The following is a 22,238-nucleotide window of genomic DNA, read 5'->3' as shown; positions in this document are numbered from 1 at the left end:
TGCCCTCTCTGGTGAACACTGTAAGCACCCTCCTGTTTTGCTTTATGACGAAAAAGAACCCCTTGTACTGGGTATGCAGGGATCGCTTTTTGTGTTGTCCTGCAGATGTCCAGGCGCAATTCTTCGACAGGGAATTGCTTTTTAATCTTCTCTCTGACTCCAACTTCTGTGTCTTCCCCCTGCTTTGCGAGTTGGCCAACTGACTCATGTCTCAAGCTTTATAGGGGATGTCTACTGCACAAGTTACCCATAACCCTCGCCGCTCTCCCATTGATGTGCTTCAAAGACCACTTCTGATGTGACAACGAAGCTGGGGTTAACAACCACTCGCTGAATAACCCCATCCCTGGGTTAAACTGCACATTTCCGAACTGCAAACTGTCCACTGCTCAGCTTGATTTCTCGGGCACCTGCTCCGACGTGACACTCTCAATAAATTCTTTCACCTTGCTCCAGTACTCTGGCTGGACATATGTATCATCTGAATGCAGTTGCATGAACGACAGAAAATATCGATCAAACGTTCAGCTACGTACTGTGCGTACCTCCCGGGAACTCTTCCCACTGCCTCTTGCTTAGGCCTTTCACGTCTCTTCGAGCAATCTCCCAGAGTGCCTTCATCTGTTCTGGTGGGACAAGCTCATCCTTGAGACCGCTCATGAAGAGCATATGTATGATTGCGGGGATTTTCTTCAGTGATTCCTCACTTCGCCACTTCTCTGTGCAGAGAAAGAGGAAAGGGGTTACCCAAGGCATGACTTTCCGCGCCACATGGGACTCCACAAGATATAAATATCAACACAAGCAAACGATGGGAGTGGAGACCGTCGCCTACCACAGACTGGAAAGTATTCTCCAAAATGATAGCATGTATCTGTTGAAAGGTCTTGGGTCCATGACGTGCGGTTGCCCTCACGGATACTATCGTACCTCTTCAGGGTTCCGGCTTGCTAAGTCTATGCAAACAGCACCACCAAGCGATTGGCCGTAGAGGATCTAAAAGGATCGTTCACTTCACTTTATTTAAACAGAATGGGCTGCTCACCACTTGAGTCGAATGCAGTAAGGGGTGTGTACGCAGATAATCAAGTGTGGCTTGTGCGTCAAGGCGAATACCTGTACACGAAGGCATGGACATTGGAGAATAATCGAAATAATCACTGGTTCAGGCTAGTACCTTGTTCTGTTGGATATCCTTCACTGCGGCCATATCTGCAAACAAGTGAGAAAAGCAGAGTCTGAAGGAGCTGAAAGACAGGTTACCCTCTGTAAGACAGCATCAGCACATTGCATCGCATCCTGGCATAGAATACTCTTGCAAGAGGCAGGCGATGGCCAAGATTCCCTATGCCAAATCATTCGATTCGTTGCCGTCGGCGAGTGATCCATGAGAATGGACTTGCCCGCATTGGCATGGAAGAAGATAATGGTAGGACGCGTGCTAGCATACTGAAAACCAATGTTAACGTGGGAACAAAACACAACGTAATTGCGCACCTCATCATCGGTTAACTTAGAGTCAACAGCTCCCAAATCCTGCGGCACAAATGCAGCATTATGTCCTACAAACACCTTTCTCTGCTTGATAAGATAGGCCTTAACCCTTGTTCCGTCAGCAGATTCAAGCTCCAGGTCATCATAAGGGATTTCATAGTCGGCAGGAGTCGAAACCTCTACATGATTAAGTTTATGCGTCAACGGCTCGATTGATCTTAGAGGTGCACAACTCTTACCCTCTCGAGACCTAGGAGGAAGGTAAGCAGGATAAATAAGGTACGTCTGCCCGAAATACAGCCCAACAGCAACTGCGGTAAGGCCAACAATCTGTCGCATTAGAAATGCCCGGTCACACCCGGAGGCTTGGTTTGTCAGATGCCAAAGGTACATTTACCAAGTAAAAGCAAACCGACAGATAGGCATGCTGAGAACTAAACGTGGACAGTGACAGACTTGAGATTCATGCATGTCGTGATGAATTACCTGAATCCTGGCTTACTTTCGCAATGCCACGCACGGAAGGGATGTAGGAAGATAATTGCATTGAGGATGCCAAGCCAGTGGGAAGTAATTCTAGCTGCAATCTTGGGAGAAACAAACCAGCTACCCCGCAACGCTTGGAAGTGACGGGAATCACCGACTCAGCGCTTATTCAATCCTGTAAACAATGCCTTGAGGAACTGAATAATTCAAAGTCTGCATATTCCATTTATGTACATCTGGCTGTGCAAATGAATAGTGTACTCGTCGCGAAGATTCGTTAACGGCGCTAAAGCTTGATAATAAATCATACCGGGTGGATCAGAAAGGGCGGGAGCTGGTCAGCGGTCTGGGCTTAGGATGAAGGCGTCGGATCCGCAAGTTGTTGTTGCGATGTTCCTCGCGATCCGCCACGAATTTTCCAAATGAACACCCTTTTGGGCGCAGCGCCTTCAGTGGGGTGCCACGCGAAGGTGAAATGTTTACCTACCCTCGACTGAATTACTGGTGAGGACCCATTCTCCATTGATCAACTCGTCCGATCGAATGCGTCTCTCCTTAACCTTTCCAGTGGCGAGCATCCAGCGTCGCACAACTCCGTCCAAGCATCCACTTGCCAGTGGAGGAGTCACCCAGGAACCATCTCTCCAGATACAGATGTTACGCATTGACCCGTCAACGACCTACCGGGACAATTAGTACATACCGAGTGACCTAAATAACCTACATACATCAGAATCATGATTGATGAGGAGGACTTCTTCGGGGGAGTTATACGACTCGATTCCAACCCGATCCCGGGCCTCATCATACACATCTCGATTGGTGCTCTTGTGCCGGGTGAACAACGAAGGGGTTGTAGGATCGGTATCCAGAAAGACGTCTAAGATAGGCGCGTAGGCGGTTGGCCAAGTCATGAGCGTATTCGGAGTTAAGGGGACAATATAAGCAGGAGTCATGAATGGTGCCCCAAGAAGATCAAACGGGCGAGGGCCAACAGGTCGAAGGTGTATAGTCAAGTTCCCGTTTCTTCTCAAGACACATCTAATCTACAACCATGCTGACGTGAGAACTATTGAAAATTTCAAAGGAAATGATTACTATCGACCTTGTAGCATTTTTCGCCTTTAGCTTCAGGACTGCCATTCTTCACGACATCTTTCACGACATCCTCAAGCCTGGCTATGAAGTCCGCTGAGAACTCAGGCGTAGACAACTGGCTAGCGACATCATTCCACCCAAACCCGACAGCAGACCTGATAAGACGTTCCAAGTGATAAGGAAGCAAGAGAAATGGGGATCTTGGTTCTGCAGACGAAGTGCTGTGCCAGTCACGATGGTCCTCCAAGAGAACAGGATCCCATCGCATCGTAGTTACTATACGAAAGCCATTCTCTTCAATATCGCTATCACTGTCGTCCGTAGGCACATATGGTATCTCTTTTTTTTCCTCCTCTGGAAAAAGATCGGGTGGTGGCGAGACTTTCCTGGGTGGCGGAGGAGGATTGTGAAGGTGTGCCAGAATATTGCTGAACTGCACTGGTTCATTTGGATCGATCGTAAATCGCGACATCTTTATGATTAAAGGCCCCAACGCAGGAGCTGGGCAAACGGCGGCACGTGCGGGGAATGCCGCCTTAGACTGACTAGGTTCTCATAATCAACTCCTGACTTCATATCATCCTTGCGTCTGCTTCGGATCCTCAAATGGCGTTGCCAAAGGTTAGTACTCTACAGGCGTCATAAAGAGGTCTTCCATGACCGACTTATCGACGTTTAGCGAATCATCAAAGTATGTGAAATAAGCGCGTCGTCGATCTCCTTGCGATCGCCATGCTCACGCGGTGTCGACGCGGGTTCTAATGCCTCGTAGGAAACTGAGAGACTAGTGAACGATCCTGCGCCTGGAATTACTGCCGTTCCTCACGAGGACAATCTTCGGTATTTCAATGTCACAATCGCCGGTCCTGGTGGCAGCCCTTTCGAGGGTAGGAGATCAGATCTCTTAATTCTCGTAGATAAATATCCTGATCATCTTTTGAAGGCGGTATATTCCGCCTTGAGTTGTTCTTACCAGAAGAATACCCCATGAACCCTCCAAAAGTCCGCTTCCTGACCAAGATATACCATCCCAATATAGGTGTGTATTCTGACTTTGAGTTGACATCTACGCTCTCGTTCATATCACTTTTTTAGACAAGCTAGGGAGAATATGTCTTGACATCTTGAAGGGTGGATTTAGGCGTCGGCACAGCTTGAAGTCTTATACTGACTGGACCGTCCTGTGCAGATAAATGGTCACCGGCTCTGCAAATAAGGACAGTTTTACTATCGATCCAGGCTCTCTTGTCAGCTCCTAATCCGGATGACCCGTTGGCAACTGATGTGAGCCACTTGGATTCAAATCCGAACGGCTTACCCGCTTTCTACTCTAACCCCCCCTTTCCCATAGGTCGCCAAACACTACAAGGAGAACGAGGCCGATGCTCACCGAGTAAGCAAGGAGTGGACAGAGACATATGCGACGTAATTTTCTGTTCCTGCTTTCACACCGTCTCTGGTCTCGGACTCCTCACTCTCTTCACATCACTTTCCCTTGTCCAATATCTTACAACTAGTGTTCCCCCTTTGGGCAAACCTGATTCGCTTCCATGTTGTATACTTTCCTTGGTGACCTGCACACTGTTTCCTCTGAATGTCAAGAAAGCCGGTCGAAGCAGCGAAGGGGTTTGTTGTGTCTAATAGTAACAGCCATATTAACGACTAGGGGCGCAAGATAGGGGCGCAAGAAACGACGTAAACATTTCTTTACATGAGATCGAGCTATTTGTTCAATTCTTCTGCCCGCTTCCTGAGCTCCTCACGACTCTGGAAATAGAATCATGGTTGGCTCCCCGTCGATCTCCATGATACTGGTTGGGGGCCGCATGACTCACAAGTGGTTTCTCAAGCTTCGATAGCTGCTCATCTGAAAGGACTTGTGGCCCACCAGCCTTGTATGCCTCGAACCCCGGTCTGTTGCTCAGGTCAGGCCCGGGCTGGGGATTGTTGTCCTTCTCCTTCTAGGTCGAAGATCGAGGGTTGGAATGCCCCGATGGGTAATTCGGTACTACGGCAGAGGATACTCACGGCTGGGTGAGGCTGGATTCTGAAGGTGGGTTCTTCCTTGTTCGACATTATGGGATCGGTGTAGAAGAGGGAGATGAAGTGGGGAATAAGGGGGGCGCTCTTATAAGGGTATGCAATCTGCTGCGGGGCCGCAGTAAGGTGACGATGACGACATCATGATCCCAAGCACTTGAATACAAGGCAAACTGAGAAAATTGACAGCAAGTACAGCAACATTCCAGATATTTCGAAAAATTCGTTGCACCACGCAGAATAGGGAAACCAGACGTAAGGAAACTAGTAGCTTGTGGATCGCTGTGGAGGGATGTGCAATAGGGTGAGTGACTGTGGCTAACAACAACGAGAGTGATGTCTGGGCGTCACCCTCACTGAAGCTGGCCTATAACGACGACATCATCTGCGAGTAATACCATTAGACAACAAATTGATGGAACAAACTTCAGGAAGGTGAACAAACATTGACAAATTCTGTGTGACGTATAATCTCCCAAATAAGCGCCGGGGCTCAATCTCTAGCCAAGCGCTGACAGATACTCACCGTTGAAGTTGATCTGACCATCTCCATCCATATCGGCCTCGCGAATCAACTCATTTATCTCCAACTCGGTTAATTTCTCGCCTTTTAGAATCATCAGCACATCCAATGCGATCGCGACCAGCAAAACATGGCACCTAAACCCGTCATTACGTATTTAACTTCAGAGGCACTTATAAGCCCGTTCCCGTCTCTATCGAACAATTTAAACGCAGCCATCATCTCATCCTCACTGTCCGCATCAGCAGTCTGTTTCGACATCATCGCCAGGAACTCGTCGAAGTCGATGGTCCCGTTACCGTCGGTGTCCGCCTCACGAATCATGTATTGTAGCTCGGCGTCCGTTGGGTTTTGTCCCAGGGAACGCATGACGATTCCCAGTTCAGTTTTCGTTATGCTTCCATCACCATCTTCAAGAGCAGGGGTAACAAGTCCGATTAAGGTTGGCGGGGAATCAATGAAAACAAACCTTTATCAAACAGGGAGAAAGCCCCCCTAAGTTCTTAAAGTTGTATCTTTTCTGTAAACTCATCACCGAGGGACCGATAGACAGAGCCTACCCGAGATTTGTTCTGTCCACAAACGATCAGGAAGAAATAATCAGTTCGAACGGCGTCCCAAGTGTCTCAGGATACAGTACCCACCATCGGACTACCGCGCATGTCAGGGGGACAAACGTGCGTGGGGAAACCGAATCATGGGTGAGGGAAAGGGGGATTGAAGCCACAGTCGGGACGTCGCACAAGCGCGGGAATACGCCATGGGAAAGCAAGGGCGATCGTCGGCAGTGTAGCACTGAAGATCGAAAGGCAACTGGCAGGTCCACTCACCATTTTGTGAGCCATGGTTCAAGTGGGAAGAGAGGGGCGGCTGGGAGAAAGGTTCAAGTGCGCCCATGATACTTGCCCTCCCCTTCAGATTTGCATCCGATCTTAATCCAACGAAGCGCATAATGATAGCGCTCAACTCTATGAATGACTAATACCCTGTATGTGATGGTTGGGAGTCCGGCACTGCGATTGCGGTTTGACGGAGGGTTAGACCCGTACTGGGAGCGATGCAAGGAGGTCGCTACAAGCGCGGGCAGGAGTGACGCAGAACCACCCTGCCAGCATGAATGGCTCCAGCTGCTCAAGGTCATGCATGTCGACAGCTAACTAAGCCGGCGGGAATCGGTTTGGAATCGATTCCTAAATTCCTGAATTCGGGAAACACCGATGACTTTCAAGCATAGGCCGCCAACGCAAAACAGCCATGACCTTCCATGGCCCAAATCCGTTCATTCTGTGGTCCTCATCATACGTGGCAGCAGATTTGAGAATCCACAAGAATGTGGGAATATCCCCTAATTTGGAAAAAGCGATGTGTTCCAAAGCATTGGAGATATGTAGTGCGAAGGTTTCTGATGCCGCAGCAAAACGCGAGGGGCAAGCGGATCAGTTGCAAGTTGGTAATGTCAAAGGACCCACAACGGGGCTAGTGCTTATAAGGGACAGAGGCAGATTGGTGGTGCTGCTTGTTGCGGTTAAGCCGTGACATCTTACCTTGCAGGTTTGAGACTCCACGCAAGTATGGCCTTTTGCTTGTTCCATCTCGCATCCGCCCTCATGTATGATTCTTCAACTGGTCAACACAGGTCATAACCTAATACTAAGCTAGTGGAGGTTCGTGCACTTGCGTAGGATTGAAACGCAGATCCTTTGATGAGATAAGCCTGCGATGTGTTAGAGGACAGTGGCGATTGAGCCGAACGACTCGTAAGGGTTCATGGAACCCGGCATTTGCCTAGAACCTAACCATGGCCTTGGTAGCAACATGTCAGAACCGTCGCTCGGAACATTAAGCTGAAGGAATTGCGATTAAGTCACGTAACATTCGAGGTTTCGCATAATGTAATCCGATTCATCGTACAGGCAAAGCATAAAAGAGCAGCGCCCAGGGGGTGAGGGTGTACAAACAACGAAGGGGACGGATCGATGACGCGGCGGGTCAGGTTCACTTCGATAACATCATCTGTGAAAGAGAGGGTCAGACAAACGATAATAGTCTGAACCGAGCAACGAACCTTGACAAATTCTGCGCAGCGTGGCGGTCATTGTAGTAAGCGCCTGACGCAATATCCAGGCCGTGCTGAGATGGGTGCTTACCATCGTAGTTAATCTGGCCATCACCATCGATATCAGCTTCACGAATCATCTCATCGACCTCACTGTCAGTTAGCTTCTCCCCTATTCCAAATTGTTAGCATACGTACAATTCAAGTTGTAGCTAAATATAAACCCACCAAGGTTCGTCATAACGTGTCTCAGCTCTGCGGCACTGATGTAGCCGTTTCCATCCTTATCAAACACTTTGAACGCCTCCTTGATCTCTTCTTCACTGTCTGTATCCTTCATCTTTCTCGCCATCATCGTCAAGAACTCAGGAAAGTCGATCGTCCCGTTTCCGTCCGCGTCGACTTCATTGATCATGTCCTGGAGCTCCCCCTCTGTTGGATTCTGACCCAATGAGCGCATAACAGTGCCCAACTCCGTCGTAGTTATCGTTCCATCTCCATCTGAAATGAGCGGAATGAAACACCCGATCACCACCCCCAGCCCGTAACTTGGGCTTACCTTTATCGAACAAGGAGAACGCCTCCTTGAACTCTGGAAAGGGATCAGTGTCTCTCCTGACATTCCAAGGTCTTTCTAACCGGAGATTTGCTCTGTACGCATAAACAAGCCGAAAGGGTCAGGTCAAAACATTAATGATCGGGTTATCGCCAGCACAAAACACTCACCCTCGGACTATTGTGCGTGTTTGTTGGGGAATGCGCGCGTCCGCAGGCATAATTTGACCAAGGGAGACGCGATTGATGAAGGATAGATGCAGTCAGATCGGAGCCGCGCAACGGGAGGGACACGAATAGCAATGGGGGAGATCGATGCCGTGAGCACATAAGTTAGCGAATCCCAATAACTATGCGTACCAGTTGGTCAGCCATTGTTGTAAGTAAGAGATGCTTTGGTTGTAGGGGAGTATAGTGAAGCGGTGCTGCTCATATTTGCTTCCGATATCAGCCGCCTGCATTTGTTACAGCCACTCTCAAAAGAAAGTCCACATAATTACTTGATAGTGGGTGAGCTAGCTCGAATGATGAATGATTGTTGTATCTCCAGAGCATTTTATAAACATATTGGGTTGTGGTAGGATGCCAATATTTGCTCCTGCTTGACCTCACGTCACAGGCTAAACGGGCCATGAAACGCTCGATTGCCGATCCCGACTCTGTGTTCGTTCATCTCAATCAAACGAAGCATTTACAGAAACGCTGGGAGCTGTGGGACGGACCTTACGAAATGGAAGCCTTGGAGACAAGAGGAATACAGTTGAAGAATTCCAACGCTAGCCTTCCTTCTCTACCTTTGAGAAACTACTTCCTGAGCCCAGTGAATCGTAATGCGGCAGAAGTGCCTTACCTTTTCTTGGGACATACAGTGTCCAGACACATGTGCCTCTTGAATAGCTCGATCGGAGTTAGTACCCCTTCAATAGCTCAACGATCCCGACTTCTCCGGATTGTCCAGCCTCCAAATGTTCCTCTTGGCTCTGTTGTGGTTCATGCTACCCTCCAAAGAATCTTCATCCGCACTACCTCTCCGATCATCGGCTTCCACAACAGTCAGACGTGGTTTCACACCCAAGATGGCGCACAGAGCCTTGTGGCGAGATCGGATAAGGGTTAGAAGCTTCGCGATATCGACAGATGATTCCGCATGCTGGTTCTCATCTGCATGAGACGAAGCGGAAGCTTCGGAAGTGGGCATCTGGGTCATCTCCTTTTGGGACCCCAGTGGCGTAGACACATTTGAATCAACAACCGATGGGTTTACCGTTGGAAAGCGATCAATAGCAGATAGGATGAACTTGATGTGATGCAAGGCACGCCTCAAAGTACACTCAGTCATCGCTGTGCACGATAAAGAAAAATACTGATTACTTACGAATTGGGATCCTTCGGTGGCCTCTGATATACAGCTCTCCAGAATGATGAAAACCCTTTGTAGTACCCAACCTCTTCCCAAATTTCTAGCCCCTTCTCTTTGCCCAACGCCCGTCCTTCAATGAGGCCGTGAGTCCGTCCGTGAGAATAGCCCTCCTTGTAGCCATGCTGGAAAAATCTGTATCCGATTCAAACAGTAAGAGAGCAAGTGGGTTGAACAACACGTTCCAATCGCAATTGTAGTGGATGGAATAAGATTTGTGACCCAAAAACACAAGGAAGGAATTTTACAGACGTTTCTTCGGGATTAGCAAGGAGACTAAACTCGTCCATCGTTTTCTGATCTTAGCTACAGCACGCTTGCTAGAGATCTGCGGCTGTGCTGAATCGCCACTTTGCGGTCCGTGTTCGGTCCGTTTACCAACCCCTCTCCGTCTTATAAAGAGATGTGAAGAACTTCCTACCACCCTTCGTACTCTATAACTGGAGGGAAGCCTTCGGGAAATATGGCACCCATGAGTGTGCTCATGTGTTAGCCATAATACATTCATTTCATGACACGACGGAAGAGAACTAACGTTATTTTTAGGTGGCACCGGTGAATACACAACTGGATGGACTGGGTCTGGGGCATCAAAATCCGATAAGAAGGTACGATCTAATCCGATGAGAAGTTTGTGTGTGTGCGGATGCTCACATTCTAAATAGGTGGGGGTCGTCGGTCTAACGCTCTTCGATCTCCGTCGTCGTGGGAAGGTGGGGAGGCTAAGCATGGTGGGCGTGAACGGTTCCAAGTTCCCCGCTATTCGGGAGCATTTGAATGAAAATATCGGCAAGGTGTACAAAGATATGAACTTGGAGTGCGTTCTTCTTCCTTTACGTCTTCTGCCCAGCTCTTGACTGAAGGGGAAAAATAACTGCCTGGTTCTCGGATCTTGCAGGTTTGATAATTACCCGGAAGTAGGAAAGACTGACTCCCAAGCTTGTAAGTGAGCCAAATTTTCTGACAGTTAGTCAAAGATCATGAGAAACTCATCTCCCCAGACAAGGCGGCGATTGACGTACTACATCCTGGGGATGCTATCGTCGTATTCACTCCTGACAACACCCATTATCCTATCGCTTTATATGCGTTGGAGCGCAAGATCGTAAGCGAATAGCGCATCCATTCAAGAATAATACCTAATGGCCTCTCGATCAGCATGTGTTATTGACGAAGCCTGCCACGCAGCTTCTTCAGCACCACCAACATCTTGTTCAGGTAGCGGCCCAGAACAATGTTGTGTGTTGGGTGGAACATCACAAACGGTTAGTTGTACCGCTGATCGCCGCAACCATTTTGAAGATCTCATTGTTTGTCGAATAGCTATGATCCCGTCTATTCCGATGCAAAATTCAAAGCTCGTGCTCTCGGAGATTTCAACTTCTTCACTGCATGGATGTCGCAACCCAAATCTCAGCTAGAGACGTTCAAGGCATGGGCAGGAAAGGACTCTGACATCTCGTATTATCTGAGCTCGCACCATATTGACATCCACACCTGGATTGTAAGTGATCGTCAGGTTCCAGTCGCAGAGTCCGCATGCTCATTCCGTCCGGTCTTAGATGGGGGATTCCGGTTACCCGACACGGGTAACGGCCTCCGCCTCTTCTGGTATTGCCACTTCGCCGCCGTACTCCTGCGTCCCAAATACCGAGGACACCATCACACTCCTCGTCGATTGGGCAATCACTGGGAAGGAGAAGACTCACAAGGGTGTAGCAGTCTACACTGCTAGCTGGACCGCACCTACGACTCAAGGTATCCATTCGGCGCAGCATTGGCATTACATGGGGAGCAAGGGGGACGTGGCAGTTGACCAGGCACACCGGGGCTACGATGTCACTGTAGATGGAGAAGGCAAGACAAGGTGAGCGAAGGAAGTCCCCATGCGAGAGGCGCATCTGCGGCGGTCTTACAGGACAAACATTAGCTACAACCCTTTCTATATGAAGTATTCCCCATCAGAAACCGGCCACTTTGATGGCCAGCGTGGATACGGCTACATCTCTATCGAGAGATTCATCGATGCTGCGGTCTCAGTAAACGAAGGCTCCGCTCGGCCTTCCGACTATGACACCTACGACCTCCCAACCATCAAGAATACTGTGTTGACCACTGCTATTCTCGAGGCTGGAAGAAGAAGCCTTGACGAGAAGAGAAGCGTAGGGATTGACCGGGGATCCAGTGGAAACTGGATATTAGTTTAGCAAACAGCCACATCTTTCCCCTACTTACACAGGTGCTACCTTTGTCGCTCATTCGGCTCAGTGCGATCGCTATCAATAGCATTACCCTATCTGATCAGAATTTGCTGCCGGATAGTAATATGGAGTGATTTCTGCCGTGGATGCAAGGGACCTCTCCCCTCCCTGAACCAAGAACGGGCGCGCTGGCGAAGATCATCTGAAAAATCAGGATCGCAAGTGAGCGCAAGCAATGCTTGGTACTTTCACATAGCTATAGTCGATCGCCTTATTTGTGAATATATATATGTAACAAGAGTAACTCCAAAAGTTCGCGAGAATACTGTGCTCTGAGTTAACCTATGGCGAGAATGGCGAGTGAAGAGTAATCCGATCCAACTGGCCGATCAAGACTAGAATCGGGGTCACCACGAAAGGTAAGAAAGAACCCGAGTTAGAGCTGTCAACCATCAAGCCAAGCACGGAAGTCATGAAGTTCTTCCTGTCTTTGCTGCGGATTCATATGAACCTTGGAGGTAAGAAAACGCGATTGATGTTGGACTAATCACGCTTGTATTCATGAGTTACAATTAACGTATTTGGCAAAGAATCTTGGACGATCGATGTGGAGTGATGAGTTCTCTCCTGAGAGATCAGGTGTCCTCCATCTTTTCATCACCCAATTACTCGAAGTGGTGGCGGAGGCCCATATCCGCTTGCTTAGTATTTGTTATGTATCCCCCTGGAATGTTCTTATTAGTTCATATCAAAGGGACCGTCAATTCGGCCTTTCCCCAAAGCTCCGCACTTGCAATTGGACCTGCCTGCCCATCCTCACGCGCTGCTGACCTGTTTTCCCATCGTATCCTCCATGCCATTGTTTTCAGTCGGCCGGCGGAATTTGCTTTTGTAATTTGGGGAACAGCCGCCCGTACACTTATTGACTTGGTGTACGCAAATTGCAAGTTTGTGGACGATGTAAGATAAGAGGTTTCATTTCTGATGGACAGCCGTAAGCGCCGCCTGCAGCATTATTAGTTAACAGGGGTGACGTTTGGCTGTGCGTGGGGAAATCGATAGGAAATTGTTCGTCGTTATCAGTTGGATGCCAACGGCCGGTGCTGCTTGATGCATTACCCGGTTGTTTATCTATTCCCTTTATATGAGCACTTATGCGAGAACAACCCCTGGAATTTCTAGATATTTGCCTGGCGTCGCGTCGCGGTGTTCACACGGAACATGCCGCGTCTCTATGGCTTTCAATTCAGATGCATCAAGTGTGAACGCAAGCTGTCTCGAACCACAACGCACGCTAGCGTCGTTCAATCTAACACTAGTGCCATGTCAAGTGGAAAGTTCTTCGATTTGGCCGACCTGCTTCAACCGCAATTTGCATACAACCCCTCGGCGATGGATGCAGCCGTCAATCTCCATTGCATACCGATCCATGATCCAGGGGAATAGGAGTAGGAGACTAACTAGTCACACTAGACTAAAAATTTGATGAATGGGTGTATGAGAGTCGCCTTTTTTGGATAATGTGATTTATACTGTATAGCAGAGTTCAGGACCGCGATTGGTCAATGTCCTCGGCTCCCAGCTCAAACTCGCGAACCAACGATAGGCGAATGACCGATATTGGCCACGGACATACATAATGAATCTATAGTGGAAGGGAAAGAAAGGGGATGAGCGCACGCTATGTATCTGAGTCTTAGTGTGGCCCTCCGTTTGGTTTAGGAGATGCGACCGAAGACAGGAGCAACGAAGGGATCGTTCTTGTATTTTCCAGATCACAGCCATTAGCTGAATGGTCCCTCCAGATGGTCCGCACAGCGTTAGGTGCGCCGATTTATGTCCAGCGAGACGAGCTCGATGCGCGGCGAGAAGCCCGGAGGCATGACGGCCCTGATCCTACGCCGACCTTCGACTCAGAACGCTCATTCATGGCTTCTGCGTATGTAAATCAGATTGTCAGTGTCTCGAGACCGATATTGGAACGTCTCACACAGGAAAATGGATATGGGAGGTGGAGGGCACCCCAAATTTTTTGCCTCCAACACGTACGTGCCGCCTCTCGGTAATTTGTTTCAGCAAAAGGGGGTCACCGCTGCCTACGATTATCACGTTCCGTCTTGACCCTGCGTATCAGCTAGGTGTCCAAATAATGCGAACCCCACACCAAACTAAAATGGATGCAGAGCTTATTGACAATATTGAACGAGACTATGACTTTTGCCCGAGTTATTTCCTGTGTATTGTGATATTTATCGGTTTATCCGTCCTGGGAGCTCATCTGGTTCACTGTGTAAACATAGGCGAGAGACACACATCGTTGCCACATAAATTCTACAACAAAATTTCTTACTTAAAGGGCAACCCTAATCCTGTCGCATATGGCGCGCCTCCTAACAAAGTAAGCGGATATGTATTGTAGTTTCACGAATAATTTTTCGTTTGCATTCATCAAGGATGTTTGAAAAAATGCTGACCTCCCCCTTTATCCGGCAGGCAAGCGGATTTCAAATCAAGACATGGATACCAAAAAAAGGGCACGTCTTTTTCGATTTCACAACAAGATTGGCTATATGTATGATATGAATGTAGCCTTCGGCTTCGGTTATCTGATTTTCTTTTTTTTTCTCTCCCTCTTTTTTTGGAGGAGTTGGGATGGACGTTATTCCCAGCCTTGCATTCAACTGCTGCCATGGTTAGCTTCCAGCGCAAGCGGCAAACGTAGAAGCCCCCAACGCGTTGTGTCTACGAAGTAATCGATGGAGGCAGATAATATTGCCGGCCGGTAAAACACAGGATAAATAATGCTCATTGGCAATATTTTTGTGGCAGGATCTAAGGGGAACAGAGATGGAAGAAAGACAATACCCTACGAGCCCGACCAGGGAAACCTTTTGAAGCGCCTCCCTTTGCCTCGTCTAACGTTGTTTCACTATGGGGGCGGTCCGTAGCGTCAATAAGTTAGCCACGACCATCAGCTGGAAAGAATTGCGAACAATATGAGATCCCGTGCATGACCGCCAGAGCATATATTCATGTCTGTGTTTGATATATGTATGTCGGGCCCGTAGCTGGACGATCAGGGTTGATGGAGGTTCCATCATGAAGTGATGCACCGACGATTTGGACCGGAAGATGGGTTGCAGGTGTATGCAGAAGTACATAGGGTATTTACGTAGCCACTAGCTCGGTACAAGTTGGGGTAAGAATATGCTGATCCTACCCACAGTGTTGGTCATGCTATGCCAGGCTGCGCTGTGCATCAAAAAATATTCCCTCATGCGGTGCTTGCAATATCTGGGCCCTGTCAAGTCGTCGAGCGGGAGGAAGTATGAGGCCACTGTTCCGAGATCAGCTAGTTACAGCGACGTCGTGGTTGGGCTTGATTATTGCAGTAAATAATGGACGATACCAGTACATAATTATGACTCTCAGGAATAGACGGTTGACCCATCCAACCAAGGTCTGTGGCCGCAGACAAGCAGATGGCCTTACCCACGACGACGTCCCTATGGGTATATGTATATATATACGTGATCAGGGTCATTTGCGGGACAATATGCACAGGCGGTCTATGCAAAGTGAATCGAATGCATATAGCCGTCGGGGAGGTTTCAGCGCAGATGGATGCCTGCCATCTGAAACGAATGGCGTATGATTGCAACCAGATCCAAATCGTAGCAAGTGTCGAAGCGGGCAGCAAACGACAGGTGAACCGTGATTGCAATGGCGATGTATGATCTTTACACGCACACACGACCCTTGAGTTTGTGGGCCGTGCCTTTGCGGGCACGGTCACACGAGGCATGCAAGGACTTGCCCGGCCGTTGTATCAACCCAGCCAAATTGTTACACGTGAACCACGGGAAAAACAGGCTATATTTAAATTGTCCATGCGCGGATCGCCGAGGATCATAGGGTGGTGTGTATAAGTCATAGCGCCATGGCTTCGTGACGGGTACGTACATCCCGCGAGCAGGGCTGACTTTCAGGTAGTGAGTAATCTTCCAGCTGTCAGGGGTGGGCGTCTGGAATCATCGTCACACTGTTATAGGGATCGGAATATGGCCTGACGAAAGGGTTGCCGTCATGATGCTTATGATAAACGCGGTTCAGGTTTGTTCTTCCGTTTGGTTCGTTTCTCGCACTTCGGCCGTGGCCACAGAAGGGCAGAGAAGGTACAAGCAGTTGCGCTCCCCTGTTTCAGTTGTGGATTCGGTTCATCGAACACAACTGTGCCACTTCCTCACTTCCTATCGTTGTTCGCGTAACGGATATGGCATGTTTGGAGAATCGCGGAAGGAGCGCAAGTCAAGTAGTCGCGCGAAGCTGGGTGTTCGTAATCTCGCTGACGGATGGCGGAAAAAAAAAGGGACGGCCACTGCACGACGTTGGTTGCAGGGCCTTTTGATTGAGGCTTGTACACATTAAATTTGAGTCTAATGGTGTTATCTTGATGCCTGTGTTGCTTCTTGTCCGAGCTGATGCCGATCAGGCCGGGAGATGCCAGCTCATGATGTTTGGTGATCGGTCTATCTATATGGGGTATGGAGATGTAAGCACTGTCATACATAATTCGGTATTTGACGGTGTAGCTTGTCCGGTCCCAGTTCGCATGAGGGTGGTTGACAGTTGCATGTACAGACTAGGAAGAGCTATCGTTATGAGTTTCCTCGATGGTGGACTGACGACGTCATTCTCTTATCATCAGGTCAGGGTTCTGACTCAATACTTTTCAAATTTGTCAGGACACTTTTGCATCTCTGTCCCATCGATTGCTCGTTCAATATGCGTATATTATTGCGGTCATGAATCATTGGGTGACGCCGGATGGAAAACGTTCCTCAGCGCTGTTGAACGGATCGATGATTGCTTCTATTCGGGACAGCGAAAGCAGGATAATGCCTCCGTGCGAACGTAGACATATCAGAGAGGGAAGAGTGGACGATAGACGAAGCCCAATGTGAACGTTCCTGAGGGTGCGGCAAGCGCTTTGAGGAGGGGCCAAAGTGTGCAAATTTAAACTCGGCGCTTATAAAGTTGGATGGTGAATAATTGAATAGACAGATTGAGTTGAATTGCGCTTGAAGTGTGTTCTAAATGAATTACCATTCATTCGAGTGCTGCCGACGGAATGGGGTTCATTGATGGTTGCCAAAGATGGAAGAACCAATTCCAGATGAACAGGTGAAAGATGACATAATGAATATATATATTTTTACCTAATGGGGATTGGACATGAAAGCGATTGAGCTCATGAATATCCATAGTAGAATCCCACAGTGGCCAAGATCATGTGATCTTCGCCACTCAACGACAAAGAACCAAGCAACTTTGGCCGGTCCGAATCATGCACGGGACCCAGAGACATGAGCGCTTGATGTTGAATGACTCATTCATATATGGGATTGGGAACGAATGAGATTCGAGCCCGATGTGGAAGTCAGGGGAGCATCAGGGTCTGTTGCCTTTTGAGTTCCTCCATCCAGGCCCAGGTTGGAAAAAAACAATCAGGAAAAAAAAGAAATAATAGGGCCCAATTGAGAAAACACGCTGGACCCACGCCTCCAACACGCGTTCTCACCATCACCATGCCCTTTTCCAGGAATCGCCATTCCCACATTCAGTTTCACCTTGCATCACCATCTGCGAACACGAGGCCTTTATAGTTGCAATAGCAGCTAACAAGGTCCGCACCAGAAACTGTGCAGTTCTTCATTCCTAACAACTCTCTTCTTCATCTCTCTCTCTCTTTCCTCACCTTCGTCGTTCGTTTCATTTCTAGTCTGTGCGTCAAGGCGAGTCCACTTTCCAATCGGTGGCTGGGTGCTCTGCTCTCAGTGGCTGACAAGTGGCAGAGGCGCTGTATTTATATATCATTCCCTTGATAGCTCTCTTCCACTCCTTCAACACTCCTCACATCAAACCGCTTTTCTTCCTCCATTCTGTAAGCCTTCCTATCCTATTTCACTCTTATTTTCTCTGCCATCGAATGCTGCTAGATTTCTGGGATTTTAGTTTATTATTACAATCATCCATCTCTCTCTTGAGTATATTCGGATACAAAATTCGTCCGATAACCCAGCCCGAAGGCTGCCACCTTCTCCTTTCTTTCTTACTTATCCCCCAAAAGCTTTCCAACGAAGCTACCTCCTTCTCCTTCTCCTATACCCGTCGTTGAGCTCTCGTCGTCGCGCCATCCTTGGTTGTGACCCCATTGCTCGTCTATACGACCTCCCCCCAAAAATCATCTCCGTATCTGGAGTTTAGCTGCCACCCTCTCTTCCCCTCCCTGCAGCAAAAGCTCAGCCAGCTTTTCGTCGAGTCTTTCACACGTCTTGGCCGAAACTCATCTATCTAACCGATTGATGAGCAGTAGCTGCTGAACTGCACCAAAGTGAGCCTCGACCCATTCATTGCCATCAACGTCGCTCGTGTTCCGCCCCACAACCGCTCCAAGGGCGGCCCAGTCATCTATCATAACGCCTTGCTGACTTTGTCTGTTTGTGTCGCCACCTCTACTTCGCGTTGCTTGCTTGTCGGCTACCTTGGTCCTCCCGTACTAAAGGCGCAACGGACGGCCATCCCAGAATTCAATTTACATCTCACTCTGACACTCGTTATCAATTGACCTCCAAAGTTTTTTTTTGCTAACTTTGAAACCACTCTCCTTACACTCAGCTCCTCCGAATAACCGTTTCGCAGTCTACGTCGGTCTTCATCCATCCAACTTCGATCCACCACACAATGAGGGCAGAATCAGCTCTGCAGGCCGCCAAGCCTCCCCGCAACTCGATCTACGCCCGACCGACCACAAAACGCGCCGGCTCGACCTACCTCTCCCACAGCAACTCTCAGAACTTCGCCTCCCCTTCCTGTGGTGTGTCCAAGTCTCGTTCAAAAGCCGTGTCTGCATCGCTGGCATCCCCCCGCCATGTCAACGTGTCAAAACGATCGCCAAATACTTTGCTCGCCCTCGAATTCCAGCGACGGCGACAGCTGCAAGTTATCTCTCTTGAAAGACAGGCTCGGACGCTGCTTGAGGAGGAATACCGTGACGATGTGAAATCGTATATGCATCAGATGGAGGTATTGAATGATTTGCCACTCGACTGCACAGCCTCACTCATAAATTCTTCCCCTTGCGCTGTCATGACACTTCTCCTAGTCCCTGACAATGGGCTCCGCCACTTCTATCGACATGCAACCAGAATTGCAGTGGAGTATGCGAGTGTGTCTCATCGAGTTCCTCATTGAGGTTCACATGAGCTTTCGCCTTCGTCCCGAAACGCTCTATCTGACGTGCAACATCGTCGACCGATACGTGTCCCGGCGTGTCGTTTACAAGAAGCACTATCAACTCGTCGGATGTGCTGCTCTTTGGATTGCCGCCAAGTTCGAAGATGCCAAAGAGCGCGTGCCAACTGTTCACGATCTACGGGAAATCTGCCGCGACACTTACGATGAAGCCGCTTTCATTCAAATGGAAGGGCATGTTCTGGCTACGATCGCGTGGAAGGTTGGACACCCTACCGCTGAGGCTTGGCTTCGTCTCGCATGCACTGGTGTTTGCTTTGAGGATCTTCAAACACAACATGTCGCGCGTTTCTTGATGGAGATCACTCTGTTCTACAGGGACTTTGTATCTTTCAAGCCTTCAGTTATTGCGGGCGCCGCTTTGCTACTTGCCCGGTACATCCTGGGGAAACAACGCCGTGTGCGTATCCATTTCCTCTGATGAAACAGTTTCCATCGTTAAATGTGTGCTTTTTTGGTTTTTGATCTTGATACAGCCATTTGAAGAGACTGAGCCGGTTCTCGCTGTCATCCAAATTCTGGATTCCTACTTGGCCGAGCGCTTGAATCAGGTCTCACAGATGATTGTCAAGAAGTATTCGTATTCTTACTTTTCGAAAGCTTCTACACTCGTCTGCCAGTACTATCTGCAAGGTGGTCGCTATCATTATGTCCCTTATCCCATACCTGCCCCTCCTACCCTGCCCGCCACTCCGATTACACCCGTCAGCCGCAGACCGCGTGCTCAGAAATGGCCCAGCTCCACTTCCAGCTCACAGTCGTCTACACCCAGCTTCTCTGGCTCTGACTTTACGGACTTTAGCTCGTCCGAATTCGATGACGATAGTAGCATGCCTGCCACACCGCCGGGTCTTGGCGCCACCTCGACTGGCAGCATTGTCGTGGATCCATTCGTTATGCAAGGAATGACGCTGACGAGTAACACGAGCTTTGGGAATATCTCGAATGTGAATATGGGTGTTGTAACATCACAATCAGCCTCAGCTACTGCTGTAGTTTTCGCCACCAGTACGACGATGACGACAGCTACGACGACGAACGCTTCGTCGAATAAGGAGAATATGCCTGTGTCGGTGTCTATGATGGGTGCGAACCATCATCATGTTGTAGGAGGTTTAAGCTTAGGCGCGAACGGTGGTGGTGCGAATGGAGGTGCGAATCCGCTCGCAGTTGTTCAAGACGGTTCGCGAAGTCGAAAATCCTCGTTGGAAGGATTAGTGGTCGGTTCGATGGATCTCTGTCAACCATCACCTGCTTCGTGTGAGGCGACGTATATTCCCCGTGCGGCGTTACATTCGTTGACACCTAATGGGGCTGCGAGAACGTCTCAGACCAGTCTGAATAGCCTGAATGTGGTTCAGTGACAAATATCTCAGGCATCCTTTGTGACGAAACCTATCGATGATGATTCATGCGAGAGGATATGTTAATACTCTACTCCGACTTTTGCCGTTTATTCCACTCTCATTCCCGCTTGCCCCATCCTCTCTTCCGTCCTTCGTTTTGTGAGTCTCTCTCACATCCAATCTCCATCAATCCATCTCAATCTCTAGACCGTCATCCCATCCCTGTCATACACTTTGTTGCATATCCTTTTTCATCAGTTCAACCCCAAACTCATCATCCATTTCAAACATCTTTTTTCTACCTTGTCACTGTATCACCATCATCTTCGCATAACCACTCCATTATTTCCTTAATCCTTACCACCAACCAAATCCGCCTCGCATCGCCGTCAACCTCAATGCGCTTACAATCCATTCTTGCATCGACTTTCATTTATTCACTAGCATCGTTCTCTCACTGTCTCTCTCTTCGTCTACCTGAACACTTGGAAAGGCACATGGCAAGATTCCAATTCATTCTTCGGCTTCAGGCTACACACAACAGTCATCCCGTATATGTGGTATATCGATTCTACCTAACCTGGACTGGCCACCTCCTACCTCTCTGGCGCCTCCTTTCTGTCTCTCCTCAATATTATGTCTGCATCGAGCATCCCTCCGTTTCTGGCACTCTTCTTGGACCGGCTGCAGCACACATTCGTTTTCTTCCCTTCTTATCCTGGTCCTCGACTGCGTTCCCGTCGTCTCAATTTCCTTTCATCAGCATCATTATCCACCTTGGGCGTCTCCCTGTCGTTTCTCACTCGTGCATTGGCATCAAAGCGAAGAAAAAATACACATTCCACTCATTTCCTTTGTTCCCCATTCTTCAGATTGGGCCGTTCCCTTTTTCCCTTCCCTCCCTTTAAAATCCAAGTCGTTCGACCGGCTCTGAACCATCCCCATCCTAACCACCTCCCCGCATTTCCGCAACTCTCATATCATTCATTCAAAGCATCTCATTCAATCAATCCCGCATCATCGCTTCACTTCCCCACTATCACGAACCCAAACTGTAGTCCTAACCTATTCCGAATTCCTTTCCACCACCTATCACCTCTTCATCACCTTTACTTTGACCGTTAAGTTGAACCGTCTTGTTAAATGTTACATTGCAGCTTTCCCTCGGTTTCTTTTATACGTTATTTTCCTCCTCACTTTCAACATCATTTCTTTATAACATTCAAGGTTGTGGTAAATGCCCTTAAAACCTGTTTGTGTAATATTCCTTTTTCTTTCACTTCCCTTCAATCTGAGCTCGAACATTCTCAATTGGGACTTATCATTGTGTGGCTGGCAGTGTTAAAAACAGTGTGTCGTGTGTTTATACATATGACGGTGCCGCCGCCACCGTTGTTCGGGTTTGGAGGTTGATGTTGAGTTCTCGCCTTATTGGTGTCTTTACTTCATAGATCCTGCGCAAATGCCTTTCGCGTGTTATTTTTTCTCTTAACTTCTATGCGTAGGTTCATATTGTTGACTTGTTACGTAGCTCGACTATTTTTCTTTTACTCCCTTTCTAGCCCGCTGCATGTATACCCCTTCTTCCATCCACTCTCCTACCTTCTTCCAATCTCCCTGTACCGCCTCTCCACACTCCTACTCCGCCGCAAGTGTCCGGTCGATTATCCTGTCCCTTCTCCCTCCAAATGTCTGGGGTTTGAACTCG

General features: G+C 48.6%; 13 protein-coding genes across 13 annotated transcripts; 6 read left to right on the top strand and 7 right to left on the bottom strand.

Annotated features, from left to right (window-relative positions):
• Positions 1-194: 194 nt before the first annotated feature.
• EI90DRAFT_3065701 (alpha/beta-hydrolase) lies at positions 195-2,118 on the bottom strand. The gene is made up of 12 exons (XM_039060897.1): positions 1,997-2,118; positions 1,911-1,928; positions 1,734-1,824; positions 1,498-1,673; positions 1,404-1,449; positions 1,264-1,345; positions 1,178-1,212; positions 1,046-1,116; positions 931-996; positions 836-874; positions 537-777; positions 195-481 (listed from the first exon to the last, which is right to left on the bottom strand). The coding sequence occupies exons 1-12, from the start codon at positions 2,039-2,041 to the stop codon at positions 390-392; spliced, it is 1,002 nt and encodes a 333-aa protein (XP_038914012.1). The 5' UTR covers positions 2,042-2,118; the 3' UTR covers positions 195-389.
• A 41-nt stretch (positions 2,119-2,159) lies between these two features.
• Positions 2,160-3,612, bottom strand: EI90DRAFT_2974576 (aminotransferase class IV-domain-containing protein). The gene is made up of 4 exons (XM_039055812.1): positions 3,086-3,612; positions 2,709-3,026; positions 2,468-2,660; positions 2,160-2,411 (listed from the first exon to the last, which is right to left on the bottom strand). Exons 1-4 carry the CDS (start codon positions 3,548-3,550, stop codon positions 2,299-2,301), a joined length of 1,089 nt encoding a protein of 362 aa, XP_038914011.1. The 5' UTR covers positions 3,551-3,612; the 3' UTR covers positions 2,160-2,298.
• Positions 3,613-3,684: 72 nt separating this feature from the next.
• On the top strand, positions 3,685-4,507 carry EI90DRAFT_3126309 (ubiquitin-conjugating enzyme; the record flags this gene model as incomplete). The annotated part of the gene is made up of 7 exons (XM_039063905.1): positions 3,685-3,699; positions 3,758-3,769; positions 3,851-3,965; positions 4,022-4,117; positions 4,174-4,209; positions 4,268-4,362; positions 4,430-4,507. The coding sequence occupies 7 exons, from the start codon at positions 3,685-3,687 to the stop codon at positions 4,505-4,507; spliced, it is 447 nt and encodes a 148-aa protein (XP_038914010.1).
• A 293-nt stretch (positions 4,508-4,800) lies between these two features.
• On the bottom strand, positions 4,801-5,154 carry EI90DRAFT_3126308 (uncharacterized protein; the record flags this gene model as incomplete). The annotated part of the gene is made up of 3 exons (XM_039063904.1): positions 4,801-4,845; positions 4,914-5,039; positions 5,107-5,154. The coding sequence occupies 3 exons, from the start codon at positions 5,152-5,154 to the stop codon at positions 4,801-4,803; spliced, it is 219 nt and encodes a 72-aa protein (XP_038914009.1).
• Positions 5,155-5,377: 223 nt separating this feature from the next.
• Positions 5,378-6,847, bottom strand: EI90DRAFT_3065699 (calmodulin). Its single transcript, XM_039060896.1, has 6 exons — positions 6,472-6,847; positions 6,286-6,292; positions 6,202-6,213; positions 6,111-6,143; positions 5,645-6,051; positions 5,378-5,574 (listed from the first exon to the last, which is right to left on the bottom strand). The coding sequence occupies exons 1-5, from the start codon at positions 6,484-6,486 to the stop codon at positions 5,738-5,740; spliced, it is 381 nt and encodes a 126-aa protein (XP_038914008.1). The 5' UTR covers positions 6,487-6,847; the 3' UTR covers positions 5,378-5,574; positions 5,645-5,737.
• A 789-nt stretch (positions 6,848-7,636) lies between these two features.
• On the bottom strand, positions 7,637-8,627 carry EI90DRAFT_3146195 (calmodulin; the record flags this gene model as incomplete). Its single annotated transcript, XM_039065390.1, has 7 exons — positions 7,637-7,654; positions 7,707-7,717; positions 7,789-7,869; positions 7,926-8,198; positions 8,257-8,331; positions 8,424-8,430; positions 8,613-8,627. 7 exons carry the CDS (start codon positions 8,625-8,627, stop codon positions 7,637-7,639), a joined length of 480 nt encoding a protein of 159 aa, XP_038914007.1.
• A 544-nt stretch (positions 8,628-9,171) lies between these two features.
• Positions 9,172-9,803, bottom strand: EI90DRAFT_2926930 (uncharacterized protein; the record flags this gene model as incomplete). Its single annotated transcript, XM_039054932.1, has 3 exons — positions 9,172-9,408; positions 9,505-9,571; positions 9,628-9,803. Coding segments are annotated over 3 exons (480 nt in total), but the record flags the coding sequence as incomplete, so codon positions are not given.
• Positions 9,804-9,997: 194 nt separating this feature from the next.
• On the top strand, positions 9,998-11,876 carry EI90DRAFT_3290662 (NAD(P)-binding protein; the record flags this gene model as incomplete). Its single annotated transcript, XM_039067234.1, has 9 exons — positions 9,998-10,157; positions 10,216-10,277; positions 10,335-10,486; positions 10,568-10,611; positions 10,671-10,774; positions 10,828-10,934; positions 10,993-11,173; positions 11,232-11,536; positions 11,588-11,876. Exons 1-9 carry the CDS (start codon positions 10,133-10,135, stop codon positions 11,874-11,876), a joined length of 1,269 nt encoding a protein of 422 aa, XP_038914005.1. The 5' UTR covers positions 9,998-10,132.
• Positions 11,877-13,484: 1,608 nt separating this feature from the next.
• Positions 13,485-14,509, top strand: EI90DRAFT_1604126 (uncharacterized protein). Its single transcript, XM_039051954.1, has 4 exons — positions 13,485-13,620; positions 13,676-13,809; positions 13,865-14,268; positions 14,364-14,509. The coding sequence occupies exons 2-4, from the start codon at positions 13,707-13,709 to the stop codon at positions 14,451-14,453; spliced, it is 597 nt and encodes a 198-aa protein (XP_038914004.1). The 5' UTR covers positions 13,485-13,620; positions 13,676-13,706; the 3' UTR covers positions 14,454-14,509.
• Positions 14,510-15,184: 675 nt separating this feature from the next.
• Positions 15,185-15,886, bottom strand: EI90DRAFT_3065683 (uncharacterized protein). The gene is made up of 2 exons (XM_039060895.1): positions 15,834-15,886; positions 15,185-15,743 (listed from the first exon to the last, which is right to left on the bottom strand). The coding sequence occupies exon 2, from the start codon at positions 15,673-15,675 to the stop codon at positions 15,223-15,225; it is 453 nt and encodes a 150-aa protein (XP_038914003.1). The 5' UTR covers positions 15,676-15,743; positions 15,834-15,886; the 3' UTR covers positions 15,185-15,222.
• Positions 15,772-16,450, top strand: EI90DRAFT_3065680 (uncharacterized protein). Its single transcript, XM_039060894.1, has 2 exons — positions 15,772-15,862; positions 15,922-16,450. Exon 2 carries the CDS (start codon positions 15,957-15,959, stop codon positions 16,296-16,298), a length of 342 nt encoding a protein of 113 aa, XP_038914002.1. The 5' UTR covers positions 15,772-15,862; positions 15,922-15,956; the 3' UTR covers positions 16,299-16,450.
• Positions 15,987-16,886, top strand: EI90DRAFT_1604658 (uncharacterized protein). Its single transcript, XM_039051955.1, has one exon. It carries the CDS (start codon positions 16,324-16,326, stop codon positions 16,786-16,788), a length of 465 nt encoding a protein of 154 aa, XP_038914001.1. The 5' UTR covers positions 15,987-16,323; the 3' UTR covers positions 16,789-16,886.
• A 1,728-nt stretch (positions 16,887-18,614) lies between these two features.
• On the top strand, positions 18,615-19,828 carry EI90DRAFT_2926686 (cyclin-like protein; the record flags this gene model as incomplete). Its single annotated transcript, XM_039054923.1, has 3 exons — positions 18,615-18,956; positions 19,036-19,584; positions 19,661-19,828. Coding segments are annotated over 3 exons (1,059 nt in total), but the record flags the coding sequence as incomplete, so codon positions are not given.
• Positions 19,829-22,238: the final 2,410 nt, after the last annotated feature.

This window comes from Cantharellus anzutake (assembly GCF_015039405.1).
Source record: "Cantharellus anzutake strain C23 chromosome Unknown EI90scaffold_37, whole genome shotgun sequence".
In the NCBI taxonomy this organism is placed as follows: domain Eukaryota; kingdom Fungi; phylum Basidiomycota; class Agaricomycetes; order Cantharellales; family Hydnaceae; genus Cantharellus; species Cantharellus anzutake.
This window is presented reverse-complemented; position numbering and strand designations above follow the sequence as displayed.

Bases quoted from the DNA above. Each gene is read 5' to 3' on its own strand.
- EI90DRAFT_3065701 (XM_039060897.1), bottom strand. From the start codon at position 2,041: ATGCAATTATCTTCCTACATCCCTTCCGTGCGTGGCATTGCGAAA. The intron at 1,674-1,733 runs GTAAGAGTTGTG...TTAATCATGTAG, and splicing joins TCCTCCTAGGTCTCGAGAGG to AGGTTTCGACTCCTGCCGAC. The intron at 997-1,045 runs GTGAGCAGCCCA...CGATCCTTTTAG, and splicing joins TACTGCATTCGACTCAAGTG to ATCCTCTACGGCCAATCGCT.
- EI90DRAFT_2974576 (XM_039055812.1), bottom strand. From the start codon at position 3,550: ATGTCGCGATTTACGATCGATCCAAATGAACCAGTGCAGTTCAGCAAT. The intron at 2,661-2,708 runs GTATGTAGGTTA...TTGTCCCGGTAG, and splicing joins TCATCAATCATGATTCTGAT to GTCGTTGACGGGTCAATGCG. The intron at 2,412-2,467 runs GTAGGTAAACAT...TGCGCCCAAAAG, and splicing joins CACCAGTAATTCAGTCGAGG to GGTGTTCATTTGGAAAATTC.
- EI90DRAFT_3065699 (XM_039060896.1), bottom strand. The intron at 6,052-6,110 runs GTTTGTTTTCAT...CTGCTCTTGAAG, and splicing joins TTTCTCCCTGTTTGATAAAG to ATGGTGATGGAAGCATAACG.
- EI90DRAFT_1604126 (XM_039051954.1), top strand. From the start codon at position 13,707: ATGTCCAGCGAGACGAGCTCGATGCGCGGCGAGAAGCCCGGAGGCATG. The intron at 13,810-13,864 runs GTATGTAAATCA...CGTCTCACACAG, and splicing joins CGCTCATTCATGGCTTCTGC to GAAAATGGATATGGGAGGTG. The intron at 14,269-14,363 runs GTAAGCGGATAT...TTTATCCGGCAG, and splicing joins ATGGCGCGCCTCCTAACAAA to GCAAGCGGATTTCAAATCAA.
- EI90DRAFT_3065683 (XM_039060895.1), bottom strand. From the start codon at position 15,675: ATGCCTCGTGTGACCGTGCCCGCAAAGGCACGGCCCACAAACTCAAGG.
- EI90DRAFT_3065680 (XM_039060894.1), top strand. From the start codon at position 15,957: ATGATGCTTATGATAAACGCGGTTCAGGTTTGTTCTTCCGTTTGGTTC.
- EI90DRAFT_1604658 (XM_039051955.1), top strand. From the start codon at position 16,324: ATGCCTGTGTTGCTTCTTGTCCGAGCTGATGCCGATCAGGCCGGGAGA.